The sequence below is a fragment of the Elaeis guineensis genome, chromosome 7 (assembly GCF_000442705.2).
Source record: "Elaeis guineensis isolate ETL-2024a chromosome 7, EG11, whole genome shotgun sequence".
In the NCBI taxonomy this organism is placed as follows: Eukaryota; Viridiplantae; Streptophyta; class Magnoliopsida; order Arecales; family Arecaceae; genus Elaeis; species Elaeis guineensis.
The window spans coordinates 84,704,189-84,720,191 of record NC_025999.2 but is presented as its reverse complement, the minus strand read 5'-3'; the positions used below and the strand labels follow the sequence as shown (position 1 = coordinate 84,720,191).

Here is a 16,003-nt window from a genome sequence, read left to right as displayed (position 1 = left end):
AATTCGAATTTGGATTCTATATATAAGATCTTATCAGATTTAACCCAATTTAGCGATGCTCAAATCTGAAAACCTGAATACTGAAACACCATGTACGTAGTATATATGAAAAATGAAAAATAAAGAAAATTGGATACATAATTTTTGTTAATTCCTTTTCTTCATATTTGGATTTACACCATTTTTATCATGAATGCCCTCCATCACTCTCACATGTCGCTGTTTTATTTTCAAAATCCCAAGCAATATTTAGATTTTGACTATGATCAATTAAACATAAATAGAAATTTAAATTTGTTTCAAAAGGCATTAATCTTTTTTAAACCCCATTACTCCCTTCCCATATTGTGCTCCTTTCATATTACAAGCTGCCATAGACTATTATGTTAAGAGCTAGTTTTGAAAGTTATCCCTTAGCTAGTTCTTAATTGAATCTCAGAAAAAAATCTGAATCCAAACTCAAGTCCAATAATATATCAAGTTTGGATACAAGTTCGGAACATACTTATTTTGATAGATCCAAACCGAATCTGAACTCAATTTTCTTATCAAGTCTGATTGCAGATATATCAGGGATCCGAACAGCATCTGACCCGTTTAGTCTTAACTGAAGCTAGGTCACCACTGCCGCCGAGCCAGAGATACTAGGTGAACTAGATCCACATTAGGGCCCCAAAGTAGGCCAAACCGGCAAACTGCTGACCTAATTCAATACATTTTCCCACCGCTGGTTCAACACGCAAATGTTTTGCAGACACAAAGCAAATCCAAGAAAGTCTGATGTCACCTTGTATAGAAACCCTCTATCGTTAAAATAAGAGCGGTTGGATGGTATGATTTAATAATGCTCATGGAACTTGCATAGAAACCCCCTATCGTTAACACCAGCAGACCATAAGAACTCTGGTAATGACGCAGATCTCATTTTGCTGAATTGAGACAGAAAATTTAGAACATGGATGACCCTGCTCAAGCATCTACAATAGACAATCTCACCTAGAATAGGCAACCAGCCGTCGCAGCACAGTCCATAGGTCGGTTATGATGGCTTCAACAATGCAACAAATTCGCCCAAATCTTGAAATTTGAAGAGATCTTTCATGTTCTAATCCTCAGAAACAACCCAATTTCCCCTTGTGTCAGAATAATACTGATTTAGCTAGAAAAAAATTCATACAACATACATTGTAAAATGAAGCAGAAATTGCTCGTTGGGTTGGTTGGTGCATTGGATTTGTCACAACCACTCTGCGGTTTGAAATGTTAAATTAGAATATCACTGCCACATCTCATGAAATCAGGGTAAGAGCAAACATGCATGCCATCATGCAGAAACCACTACTTCATCAGTCCATACAAACATTTTTTTTCCACTAAAATCAGAACGCCAACACAGTGATTCGATACGTTAGATAAGTCAAACCAGCGTGATGCTGCTTTCTCCACCAGGAGGCTTGCGGATGCCGCCGAAGTAATCTCGAGATGTGGTCTTTTCATCTGCAAAGATGTTACTGCCGCTCATCTCCTTCATCTTTGCCACGCTCAGTGGTTTTTCTACTGATCCTGTTGGTGCATCTCCCTTGAAGATGTCATTGCCTGTCAGTTCTGCCGCCTTCTGAGTGTAAATCTTTTTGGCTGTTTTAAGCACAGGCTCCTCACCAAACAGGAAACTGCTAGGATTCCCCTCAGACTAACAGGATGAATGACAAAAATAAGCAAGTTAGGTATCCAAGATGCAAGCACATGTAACATGCCCGCTTATATGGCTCTAGATACAATGCCAGGAAAGGAAAAGCATGAACATGTATTAGCGCACGGTTTAAGAGTGAACTGAATACATAAAAATTGCGGTCTAAAAGGTTGGGTTTCATACATGCAATTTATATTGGACATCCTATCAAAAGCATCTAACCGAATAAGCTAGTGAAAATATTTTATTTTAGCATACAATCACACGTAGAAGACAACATCAGAAATAGCATTGTATAGAGAAATACACACGATTGGTCGAGCACGAAGTATAGATTTTTGGCATGAAGATGGAAAAAATTCCAAATTGAAGAGCCAGCAAATAAATAAACACATTACATATATTTATTATGTTTTTAGGTGGATAGAGAGGATTTGACCCCATTGCCAATTTTAAAGATGAGACTTGCAAAATGAAAGTCTAAACTAGATATGTGATCTCTAGGGTGTAAAATGTCTACAAAAATGGTCACATGTTTTTGAGAACTGTATCTGTGCATCAAATCATGTAAGGATCAAAACACTGCATCGTGCTGTTAAAACTACTAATCTGGGACAATCTCATGCATGGGAAAATATTTTGTTTATAAGCATTTGAGACCTCGTAAATCATATCAAAGTTTTGGATTCCATTTAGCAAATCCCCATCTTTGAATTAAGTGGTGGACGTAAAATCCTCTTCCAGTCTGCATGTATATGTGTGTGTCAGCATGCATGCACACAAGTTTGATCAGCCATGCACACTGATTGGTTTATTATTGGTGCATATTTGCCATGGGTTCCATTGAAAGACCTACCCCAGGTTTTTGAGTAAATTTTACAATTTGCAGACTATTAATTCAAAGGCTCAATATATTCCTTAAGTCTAAAAAAGCAATTCATCATTTTTTTACAGGATTAATTCAAAGGCTCAATATATTCCTTAAGTCCAATATGAATCCAGCATTCCAGCTGCAGTTTAGTCAACAAGGAAAACAGAAAGCAAACTATTGAAGAGAAGGGTCCTTCTAAATATTATATAAACAAAAAAGTGAAAAAACTTGAAAATGCTCAAAATCAGAGAATGGAAGAATCTTCAAATAACATGTCACAGTGAACACATCCCAATCCCAAATCATTTATCTGGGACTTCTCATGTCCTTTGAGGGATTCCTATGTGCCAAACAATGTTCAGGAAACAGAACTGACATGTTTTCTCAAACATATTCATGGGAAATAGCTGAGATAATTGCGAATATCCCAGCAAGTATTTTCCAAATCAGGATATTACCCAAAACCTATCAAAATTTTGCTGTAGAAGATATTAGCAGCAATATTCTGGCTCTAAAGGAGGAACAATAATGTATAATGCAATGATGAATCTAGTTTCCAGGTGAAAGCCGCATAAACAATAACTAAAAAATTTTATGAAAGGCAAAGGCATATTTACAGAAAAGAAAGTGCAAAGTTTGTGCATCATCTCACTCACACTGGAGACTTTTGTAGAGGGTGGTGAGTTCCTTGGAGTGGATTCTCCAATGTCGTTGCCCTTCATCTCCAAATTCTGTGCTGTAAGTGGCTTGGGTGAAATTTCTGACGGAGGAGCAAAGATGTCGTGCCCACTAAGTTCCTTGCACTTAGCATCGGATAACTGTTTTTTCATCTTAGCTTCTGATTCACTCTGCAGAGTTCCACTTAGCTCTCGCTGCTTTGCCACCTCTGCTATCGAGGTTGGCTTCTTGGGGGTAATGCTCTCATCAGCACTGAATGAGATCTGGCTAATTGCACTAACCGTTTGCTGATACATGAACAAATTCTCTCAGTGACACAGTAAAGTAGCATTACATATTTACATGCAATTAAAATGAAACAAGGATCACAGATGAAGCAAATATATAATTAGTAAGCAATGATTTATAAAATTTAAATCTCAAAATAAATCTGCTTTTAACTTCGCAAAGGGATTTACTCAAAGAAAATAAGCAATCCAGAGTGCAGCTAATGATGATGTTCCAACAGTTCAACTTCCATTCGAGTGTGCGCGCGCGCGGGTGCGGGCATGTGCACTATCCTCTGTGTGCATATGTCAGTGCACATGTGCTATTTTTATGGTAGTCGAGTGTGTGCATGCTATTTTTATGAAGGACAATTAGTAGTATCTTCAATGAGTGGGCATGTGTGCGTGCGAGCATGTGCTATTTTTGTGAAGGAAAGTTAGTACATCTTCAGATATATAAAGCAATCTCATGGACCAGTTTAATACAACTTTTGGATGGATATTGTAACAAGCAAGGACCTCATACAAAAAGATTAGTTGGAAGGTAATATTTGGGCTCTTTGGCCCACACGGCTCCAATAACGTAGAGTTGGATTTCGGGTATAAAATGCATGTTTTTGTAATACAACATATTCCTGAATCAATCGGGTTGAAAAAATTTCCCTTGTTAATCTACAAGGGATACCTGATAAATTCGTGAACCAGTTTGGTTATTAGGAGTTGAGAAAGCACTGCCAGGTTCTGCTTCATCATCTTCACCATCAGCAGCAAATATGCCACTACCAGTCATTTCTTTTAACTTTGGACCAGAACAAGGTTTCCTGAAATGGTAGTACAGAATGTTACAACATGCTAAGGCAAGATGTATGTATATGCACAAACATGTGAATGTGCATACATAGTTACATATGCAAGCATATGCATGTGTATATATGGATGAATTTATGTATATGTGTACAAAGCGAGCAAAACATATATCAAATAAATCAAAGTTTGTTGGTACATGATCTACTGCCTAAATTTTTATAGCATTTAAGCCAACCTTTCTCTGATCAGCACTACTTGTTGAAGCTACAAGGAAAACCAAGGTGGTAATTGTTTTCAAAAAGGTTATAACTTTAAATCAAAACAGCCAGAATGCAACAGATGTAGGCACTCTTTGTAAGCAACAGCATATCAGGAGCAAGAAGCATTTGGCTCAGAGTAGTGTGTTCATCAATCGAGATGCACTATACAAAGGAATGGCCTTAAGCCCTTATGTCTTCATATGTTCTATATTATATTGATAACCAATTTATGGTGAGGCTTAGTGGTCTCTTCTTTTGTTTTTAAATACACACACATATAAACCAGGATGATTAAGGGTTTCTTGCAGACAGAACATATTTTACTAGGAAACCAAAAGAATGGCAAATGTTGTTCAAATGGAATTATAATGGAATTGTACGAAGGTGGATTGGCAGTGATATAGTTTTGGTGGTTAAATACCAAGCTGGACATCCAGCGAAGTGGTCTGGCATTGTTACCATGCATTTCCTACTTTACATAGATGGGACTAGATCAGGCATTTTGAAATAAATAGATGAATGTGGGAATGATGATGCACATTAAGAGTTATAAGTACACTCTTCAGTTGAGGGTATAAATTGAGTATCTCAAGGTGAATGCATTGTAATACTAAGAAGAAAGAGTGACATGTGAACTATGTAGGTAAAATAATGCAGAATCGATCTCATCAAGATGGCAATTTGTGGCCATAACACTCCATGAAGCTAGTCCTTGTGGCATGACCATTTTCTCTTTGTCGTGCATGGTCTCTTCTCTTCCATCCCAACAATAATCACTCATGGCCACCATCAGCCTTCAAAATCTCAATGATAAAAATCTTGGACTGCAAATTCTCCTCAACCCAATCAAAGCATGATTATCTTGGTCATCTACAAATCATCCTAGCCACCTTCATTTATCTTTTTGGGTCCTACACAAATTCTGAATCCATCCTGATCCAGTTTACAAGTGTTTTGGTTCAAATATTTTTTAACCAAGTTCCAGCAAACATTCTCATAACCCATTCTCCATCCATCATAAATCTATGCTATCATCACAACTCTCTCTTCATCCTTGTTATTTGTAGATAAATCTTTATTGTAATAGTCAAGCCAAACTTTGTTTTATTAACTTTATATATACCTTGTTCATGAGCTTATTTGATTTCTTTTTGCTTATCCTATTTCTATAAACTTCATTCCTTGAACAAATTTGACAATGAAATTCTTGGTGAAACACTGTATAATTAATTTTTTGAGAATTAAGATGCTTCCTTCACTGTCTCATCATTTGCTCAATATCTTAAATTACTAGAATCATAGGTATGGAAACAAGGAAAATTATTGTTCTTAAGCACATGCTTGCAGCCAAGAAAGCTCAAGTTTAATTCGACTGCTGAAAACCGTACATTTTTGAAATCATAACCATACATATAAAATACATCTTAAACTACCATATCTCTTTCAAGTTATCCAGCTGAAATCATTAACTTAAAGTCAATTAAAACATAAGTTTTAACAACTTGAATGCACTCTATAATGTATTCTATTGAACTCTTACTATAATGCAGATCTCAGAATCAGATTGGTAGGAATACTTTGCTGCTCATGACTTTGGCCTATAACATGCCCCCCTATGGTTGATATACCCATCATACTAAAAAGCAATCAAAGATTTCAAGAAGTGATCCGACATAATAAATCAAAACATAAGAAAATCTCGTCAATTTTTTCTCTCCAAAAAAAAAAAAATCAGCATAAAAGCACTTCAGATACACAAAAGAAGGCTTTTTTTTTTTGATTAATCCGTAGCACATTTTTAAAAAAATATTTTCTTCAGAAAAATGCTAACAATGTGAAATCACCGACCTCGAATCACAAGGAGACTAACAACAGAGCGCTTCAAGGAAGGGAACATTCCAGTAGTCAGAAGCAAAGAACATCACGATCCCAAAACTAAAAGAATCACCTAAAGCCCCAAAACTGAAGCCTGAAATCAAGCAGATCTCACCTCTTGAGCACGCTCTCGGCCTCCTCCTCTGTCATCTGCCCTCCGAACAGCACCTTGCTGATCCCTCCTGAAGGCTGCAAGGGCCCGCCGGAAAAACCCACCATCAGCTGCCGGTGAAAGGCATAACTCAAGGAAAAACCACAGCATTTCCCGCCGCCGGCGGCCCTACCTGATACGGCCGGCGCGATCCCCACTCCGCCGTTGGCGGAGCCACCTGCGGCGCCTCCGTCCACGTCAATAGATCCGCCGTCGAGGTGTGCGACTTCCTCACCGGCGTGCTCCTCTCCATCGCTTCCTCTCCCTCGCTCTCCAATGCTCTCGCTTGAAGAGGAGTAGAATAGAAGGAAAGAAAGGTGGGTCTTCTCTTTCCTGGGCTTTGCTTATATCTCTCTCTAAAAAGAGAGGCAAAAGCTCGATCTCCGGGGATGACGTGGCAACCCCCTGCAGCCTATCCTCTCTCTAGATTCCGTCACCCTCCTCACGAGAGAGTTTGCACACTTGCTTGGATTTGCTTAATTGCTCGTTCCGTCGGTCGCCAGGTGTGTATAGATGGGATTGGCGGTTAGCCTACTTTAGAGGTGATCGTATCTCGGGCTCGCCATCAATCCACAGTTATAGCAACCATTGGAGCGGTAACGTACGTTGGGGACAAGAGCAACATAATGTCCGTACGAAACAGTTGCTTTTGGTACCTTGATGGTTGAAATATTATAATGTGATGATAAGTTTGGGCCTGATTTTTTTTTTTGGTCAGAATCTGAATCCCATCATTTCCTTTGGCAAGAATTTGAATCCTGCATTTTCACAGAGCCTTTCATTCACAATACGAACGCTGATATTAATTACGCTAATATTTATTTACTCAATGTCCATTAAAATTTATTGTTTCATATCCAATAAAAATTTAGATATTAGAGGTTTTGATTTATCATAAGATCAATATTAATGATAAAAATTTTCAAAAAAAAGTTCTTAGGTAATGTTATTCATGAGTAATCACCAAAATTCATTGCTTAACATTCTTCGTCCATTACATGAATGTTGGTATTGATTATGAAAGTTTTTGTACAGAGGCTTAGAGTCACCGTTTATTATATCGACACTTGCATGAATAACGGGAGTTTTTACTCAACCATCAGTTTATTATTTAATTTATAATAAAAATTTAATTATTAAAATATTTTATTATTATAATTTAAGATATTATTATATTATATTTTAAAAGTAATTTAAAAAAATATATCTTGTGCACCATTCAAGACTAGTATTTATGATAAAAATTTTTATACAAATACTCAATTTGTACTTAGTTATTTATTCTCGTGTACATGCTAGCAGTAATGATGTTGATATTGATGATGAAATTTCTACTTAATTATTATTAAAATTTATTATTTAATATCTAATAAAAAATTTTGCTATGAAAATTTTTTATTTTGTATGATTTTTTTTATACTATTATATTGTATTTCAAGGGTATTAAAAAAAGTCGTATTTCATATATTATGAGGATTATATGCTAATAAAAATGAGGATAAATTATGTTCTTGGTCCCTAAATTAAATTAGATTTTCTTAAAAGAATTTCTAAACTAGAAAAAGTTAAAGATTAATCTCTGGATTGTCTGAACCGATTTAATATTGCCTTCAAATACGATTTCGATGGTTTTTTCTCATCGAAAATCTAATGTAGTAACTTCTGATACTTATGTGATATTAAAATTTAAAAAAAATCATTGATGTGGCAAAAAAATAGTTATTTCTTCTTTCCCATTTCTATTGTCTTTTTTCTTTCTCTTATTATTGTTCGATCTCTCTTCTTTAAAGAGGATGGGGCCATGAAAGAAAGGAGGTTTGGAATGAGAGGAGAAGATGACAAAATCAACGCTAGCTCGGTGGGAGGTATTGGGAGGAAATGATGGGAGACAAGTGAAGGAGATGAATCAAACAAAGAAAAAGGGTGAGAAGAAGAGAGATGGAAGATGAAAGATCTAGAGAAGAAGTGGGTGGGGAGATAGATGGGAGGAGAGATATCGAGAAGAAGATGAAATTAGGGTTTTAGGCCATGTCAACAGATTTGAAGAAGAAGAAAATGATATAACTCAAAATATTTTAAGTCACGTCAGTGCCGGTTGAGTCATGCGAGTAAAGGATACTCCACATAAGTACCGAAAGTTGTCACATCAGACTTTCAGTGAGAAAAAATTATTGAAATTGCATCTAAGGACAACATTAGATCGGTCCAGACAGTTTGAGAACTATACTTTAGCTTTTTATAGTTTAGAAATTATTTAAAAAAATCTGACTTAGTTCAGAACCATGAACATAATTTATTCTAAAAATAAAAATTGATGGTACAATATTTGCCATTGGATGGGGTACAATTACATCTATGCTTGTGCAAAAATACTATATTGCATCTAGATATTGCTCCAGTTTGAACCATCTTCATCATTTGTGAGCACAATACCATATGAAAGCCAAATCTAAAACTTTTTACAAATGAGAATGTGTGTTTCTTTCTCAAAAGTTTAAACTATGAATTTTTCTCTAGTATTTGAGTTAAGCACAGTGAGGATCTATTGGCTAATTGCTCCAAGTAAAACATATTTTGCACTGCATTTCATAAGGGTCTAGTAAGCATAATATGCATGAGGTTACACTATGTCGTGTATGAGTGAACCATGAATTATATTGCCATGCATAAAATTTCTAAAAGTAGCCACATTTTTTTTTATGCCCTTGGCCCCTCGAGCTGTCCCTTGGCACAAAAATTGACTTCACAACTCAAGCATGCATTTTTTTTCCTTGAGCATATAACACCTTAAATGAGCAAAAGGGATGATTTGAGTTAAGCACAGTGAGGATCTATTGGCTAATTGCTCCAAGTAAAACATATTTTGCACTGCATTTCATAAGGGTCTAGTAAGCGTAATATGCATGGGGTTATACTATGTCGTATATGAGTGAACCATGAATTATATTGCCATGCATAAAATTTTTAAAAGTAGCCACATTTTTTTTATGCCCTTGGCCCCTTGAGCTGTCTCTCGGCACAAAAAATGACTTCACAACTCAAGCATGCATATTTTCCTTGAGCATATAACACCTTAAATGAGCAAAAGGGATGATTTTTCACATGAGCAAGATGGATAACACATTCGGCACTCTGATAAGGGGGTATTTGGTTCGTAATCAAATTTGAAATGGGAATAAAAATCGAAATGGTTTCAAATCGGAATTGGAATAGGAATGGTCAAATTTTTTGAAGTGTTTGGTTCGTGATTGAAATCAGAATGGAAATCGAAATTGGAATAGAAATTTGAATCCATAGAGAAGAGTAGGGATTGAGTTCCATATAAATTGAGTCATTCCCATTCCATCTTGAAATTAGAATCGAAATAGGATTCCTCTCAATCAAACGGTTGGAACGGGAGTCACCTATTACGATTTTAATTCTAGACCTTCAACCCTCCTAACCAAACACTCTCTAAAACTATTTTATGTACATCTTCGAAAAAAAATATTTTCTAGAATTGAAGAAGTTTATTCCAATTTGGAACCAAAAATCTCGTATAGTTGGTGTTAGGGTTGGGTTTTCACCGGATGATCTGGATTTTTATATTAGTTTTTTAAATCCGAATAAGTTGTACTTCGATAATATCCAAAGCTTTATGTTAGAGTGCCCAAGACACAATAACGTTATGCGTGCCAGCTAATTGATGGATCCTGCTATCCCATCTCCACTACACTATGTCAAATAAAGTTCAGGACTTTAATTTGGGTAACAATTGCACTTGACTATTATCTGTTTTGTCTCTCTCTGTTCAAGTATTCGACCTATATTAAGTTCGATTAGTTTATTCAAGTCAGTTCAGTTTAATTTTCTAAATCCTAGCCCATGCAAGCTATGTTATATAATCTGTAGGGGTATACCGACCAATCTCACTCACACCGACTCACCGTCGGGCCTATATGACCGGTGCCCGACTCTGCCGACCGACGGCAGCCGTCGCTGTCCGACCGAATATGCATCGGTTGGGCAGACCCTCTTCACTCTCGATCGGTCGAACTATGGAGCCCGATGTCCGACTCCCACAACACGCCCGACGGACTGTCGGAGGGCTCTCGGGCTTCCGTCCGACACCCCTCAACCAGCCACCGACCTATAGTCGGTCGGCTCCTCCAAATGCCGTACGACTACTGGAGGCTGCCAGTCCTGACACCGGCATGCGGCACAGCCGCCCTGAGGCATTATCCCACCTAAGGCATGGGTCAACCCTAGTGATTTGACAGCCCCACGGTGATTTGACAACCTCACGGTGGCTCTGACAGTCCTCGACGATTTGACAATTCTTCCATTGTCTGCGCCATTAATGACGGCGCCATACTACGCTCCACTATATATATCGGGGAAGGCAACAGTGCTGGGAGGTCCTTTCGAACCCCCTGAATCCCTCCTCCTCTCTCTCTCTCTCTCGCCCTCTCTCGTTGAGTTTCATAATTCTAGTCTACTGTTGCCTAGTCTTTTCTCTGACTTGACCGTCGGAGGGTCCCCGCCGGAGTCACCTCCGGTCAGTGCGGACTTCTTTTGCAGGCGCTCGTTCCCGGCGATCAGGCGACGAGGGGATTGGCCGCAACAGATTTGGCACGTCAGGAAGGGGGGCCATATCGACAGCACCAGAGATTGCAACCCCCACGGAACTCGAAACATCTCCTGAGATGACAAGAACAAGAGCTCAACGGTAGAGGGTCACCGAATCGGCGAGGCGCTCTTCCTGCCGGGAAGAGGCCTCTCCTCCACCCTCCATGGCGGAACCTAGCTCTCCGCATCCCGCGGTGACCACAGAGGCACAGATCGCGGTGATCGTGCGGCAGATGACCGTGCTGACAGACGCGGTCAAGAGCCTTCAGCAGCGATCGATCCGGTTGCCGCCCTCGCCGGCGGAGCAACTGACGGCACGTCCGGTGCCCTCTAGGAGCAGCTGCCGAAATCCGCATCGATCTCCGTCGCCTCCATGAGAGCACCTGCCACAGCGCTCCCACCAAGAGGAGGGGCGGCCGCGACGCGACACCCATCGATCTCGACGGCCATCTCCTTCCCAACTGGAGCGAGTGAGGAAGGAGAAGCGACCGCGAATGCCATCCGCCTCTCTCTCGGACTCCTCCAGAGACTCCACCCTTGGGGTCTCTCAGCACCGACGGATCGACAACTACGAACGCAGGTTTGAAGAAATCGACCATCGATTTACCCAGCTGCAGGTGGATGGACAGAAGTCCTCGAACGATGTTGACTTTCAGACCGCCCAACCTCTCTCCCGACTCATCCTCGACGAACCGATCCCCAATCGGATCAAAATGCCACACGTGGAGCCTTACGACGGCTCCACCGACCCGATCGACCATTTGAAGAGCTACAAAGCTCTCATGACGATTCAAGGGGCAACCGACGCTCTTCTTTGCATCGGCTTCCCCGCCACGTTCCGTAAAGCTGCCAGGGCCTGGTACTCCGGTCTTCGATTAGGGAGTATCCACTCTTTTGGGCAGCTCGAGCACTCTTTCGTGGCCCACTTCAGCACCAGCCGGAAGCCGCCACGAACCTCAGACACCTTTTTTCCCTCAAACAGGGAGAAAATGAGATGCTCCGACACTTCGTGACGCGATTCAACGCGGCCACACTTGAGGTCCGGGACCTCAATGAAGACATGGCCATTTCGGCCATGAAGCGGGGGCTGAGGGCATCCCGATTCACATATTCCTTGGACAAGACCCTCCCCCGGACATACGTCGAACTGCTGGAGCGCGCGTACAAGTACATGCGTGCAGACGAAGGAGCTTCCGACCGGCGCCTAACCGAGTCCAAGGGCCCGAAGGAGAAGTGAAGGAAGGGTCGGGACCCTGCCGGGCCTAGCAGGCCCCTGACCGATGGTCGGGTCTCACCTCCGCGATGGAACCAGAGGTCGCCTCGACGGCGGAGTCCAAAGCCGACACGCCCCAGGCATGACTCCTACACTCCTCTCTCTGCTCCTCGTGCACAGATTTTGATGGAGATCGAAGGAGAAGAATACCTGCGACGGCCTCCGCCTCTGAAGGCAAAGGACCTCGACCGGCGAAAGCACTGTCGATTCCATCGGGGCCACGGCCACAATACCGAGCAATGCATCCAACTTAAGGATGAGATCGAAGCCCTCATACGTCGGGGATATCTCGACAAATTTCGGAGGAATCCACCGACTCACTCTGTTGCCGACCGACGACCCCAGCCGACTGAAGAAGCGATGACTAATCAGCCTACGGCCAGGGTCATCAATATGATTTCCAAACGACTAGGCCCAGGGACGTCTGCTGGAGGGGAACCAACGAAGAAGCTGCACCCGGACGATATAATTACTTTTACAAATGAAGATGTTCGGGGCATCCAAACCCTCCATGACGATGCTGTTGTTGTCTCGGCAACAATAGCAAATTATGATGTAAAAAGAATCTTTGTAGATAATGGAAGTTCAACGAACGTTTTGTTTTACTCAACCTTCTCCCGGATGCGACTGTCGGCCGACCGACTCAAGAAAGTCTCTACACCCCTGATTGGCTTCGCCGGAGATGCTGTCACGGTAGAAGGGGAGGTTACTTTGCCCGTGATGGTCGGAACCGAACCGCGATGAAGCACAGTCCATTTGACTTTCGCGATCGTCCAAGTACCGTCGGCTTACAATGCCATACTTGGAAGACCCGGACTAAACGCCCTCAAGGCGAAAGTCTCGACGTATCATCTTTTGGTTCGGTTTCTGACCAAAAATAAAGTCGGGGAGATGTGCGGGGATCAGCAGCTCGCTCAGCGATGCTTTCAGATCTCTGCTCAAAGCGACGAATCGAAGGACCCCCTAATGGTCGACAAGTTGGACCAACGGGAAGAGAAAGAACGGGGTGAACCGATCGAACAGCTCGTTCCCATCTCGGTAGCGGAGAATCCCGACCGAAAGGTCTGGGTCGGGTCTCAATTACTCGACCCCGAGCGACGACAGCTAGTGGAGCTACTGAAGGCCAATGCCGATGTATTCGCTTGGTTGGCAGCGGATATGTCGGGCATCCCCTCAGAGACAATGACACACCGACTCAATGTCGACCCAGCAATGAGGCCAGTAAGACAAAAGAAGCGGTCTTTTGCTTCTGAAAGATAGAAGGCCATTGACGAGGAGGTGGACAAGCTACTCGAGGCGGGCTTCATTAGAGAGACCACCTATCCCGACTGGCTCGCTAATGTTGTTATGGTGAAGAAAGCCAGTGGAAAGTGGAGAATCTACATCGACTACACCGACTTGAATCGGACCTGTCTGAAGGACAGCTTCCCACTTCCGAAGATCGACCAGCTGGTGGATGCGACGTCCGGTTATCGACTGCTCAGCTTCATGGATGCCTTCGTCAGGTACAACCAGATCCGGATGGTGCCTGAGGACGAGGAGCATACGGCTTTCATGACCGCCAAGGGCCTCTACTGCTACAGAGTAATGCCCTTCGGTCTGAAGAACGTCGGGGCTACTTACCAGCGACTTGTCAACAAGGTCTTCAAAGACCAAATTAGGCGCAACATGAAAGTGTACGTGGACGACATGCTGGTGAAGAGTGTGCAACTTCCAGATCACGTGCGGGATCTCGAAGAAACCTTCCGCACTTTATGACGACACCGGATGAGGCTGAACCCAACTAAGTGTGCCTTCGAAGTGACCTCGGGGAAGTTCCTCGGGTTCCTCGTTTCGCAGCGGAGAATCGAGGCCAACCCCAAGAAAATCAAAGCGATCATCGACATGCATCATCCGGACACCAAGAAGGAGGTGCAGCAACTCAACGAAAGGATCATCGCGCTCAGCCGATTCATTTCTCGGTCGGCCGAGAGATGCCTCCCGTTCTTCAATATCCTGAGACAGGCGAAGCATTTCTCTTGGCCAGATGAGTGCCGACAAGCCTTCGAGGAACTGAAGAAATACCTAACTTCTCCGCCCCTACTTGTGAGGCCGGAGGTCGGGGAGGTATTGTATCTCTACTTGGCTACCTCCCCGGAGGCAGTTAGCTCGGTGCTTGTCCGAGAGAACGAGAACTGAGTCCACCAACCGATATATTACATTAGCAAAGTGCTTCACCAAGCCGAGACCCGGTACTCGAAGGCAGAAAAAATGATATTTGCTCTGGTCATTTCAGCACAGTGGCTCCGTCCATACTTCCAGGCGCACACTATCGTGGTCCTCACCAACCAACCCCTGAGAGCAATCCTGCACCGCCCTGACACGTCAGGACGGTTGGCGAAGTGGGCTGTCAGACTGAACGAGTTCGACATTCAATATTGGCCGCGATCGGCTCTGAAAGCCCAGGTTCTGGCCGACTTTATCACAGAATGCCCGACGACCGACCGAGCGTCGGGAGAAGGAAGCCCCGAAGAGGTTGGGACCTCCGAATGTGACCCCGATTCAATCTGGGTGCTGCACATTGACGGAGCCTCCAACACCCAAGGGAGAGGGGCCGGATTCCTACTCACCAACTCAGAGGGAGTGGTTACCGAGCACGCCCTCCGATTCGACTTCAAGGCCTCCAACAATCAAGCCGAATATGAGGTGCTCGTCGCAGGCTTGAGGCTGGCACGGGAGCTCGGGGTCAACCATCTCAAAGTCTTCTCCGACTCTCAACTGATCGTTGGACAGGTCAAAGGCGAGTTTGAAGCGCGGGATCCGACCATGGCTAAATATCACCAAAAGGTAAAAGATCTCGTGGCACCCTTCAAGTACTTCGAGATCTTCCACATCCTCAGGTCGGAAAATGCTCGAGCCGACGCACTCTCTAGGCTCGCGACATCCGACTACGGTGCCTTAGACCGGACATTCATAGAAAGTCTTGAACAATCGAGCATCGACAAGGTCGAAGAGGTGGTACAATTGACGACAGAGCTGAACTGGATGGATCCGATCGCTCAGTACTTGGCCGATGGATCTACCCTCGAAGACCCCGCGGAAGCCAAACGACTCCGATGGGCGGCTTCCCAATATGTGATGATGGATGGCCGATTATACAAAAGGTCATTCTCCCTTCCCTTACTGAAGTGCCTGGGGCCGGCCGACGCGGACTATGCTCTCAGGGAAATACATGAAGGGATCTACGGTGATCACTTAGGGGGCAAATCCTTGGCCTACAAAGTCCTGCGACAGGGCTACTACTGGCCCACCATGAGGAAGGATGCAGCTGAGTTGGTTCGAAAGTGTGAGCCATGCCAAAGGTATGCCAACATACAACACCGACCCGCCAGCCAGCTCACTCCGGTAGTCGCCCCGTGGCCCTTCGCCCAGTGGGGAATCAACATACTCGGACCCTTTCCTCTGGCACCCGGTCAAAGGAAGTTCATAGTCATCACCATCGACTACTTCACCAAGTGGGTGGAAGCCGAGCCTCTGGCGCAGAT

At 42.9% G+C, this 16,003-nt stretch overlaps 1 protein-coding gene across 1 annotated transcript; it reads right to left on the bottom strand.

Annotated features, from left to right (window-relative positions):
• Window positions 1-1,233: 1,233 nt before the first annotated feature.
• Window positions 1,234-6,937, bottom strand: LOC105048618 (uncharacterized). The gene is made up of 5 exons (XM_010927976.4): window positions 6,732-6,937; window positions 6,563-6,636; window positions 4,191-4,326; window positions 3,218-3,526; window positions 1,234-1,690 (listed from the first exon to the last, which is right to left on the bottom strand). The coding sequence occupies exons 1-5, from the start codon at window positions 6,849-6,851 to the stop codon at window positions 1,418-1,420; spliced, it is 912 nt and encodes a 303-aa protein (XP_010926278.2). The 5' UTR covers window positions 6,852-6,937; the 3' UTR covers window positions 1,234-1,417.
• Between the last annotated feature and the right edge of the window lie 9,066 nt (window positions 6,938-16,003).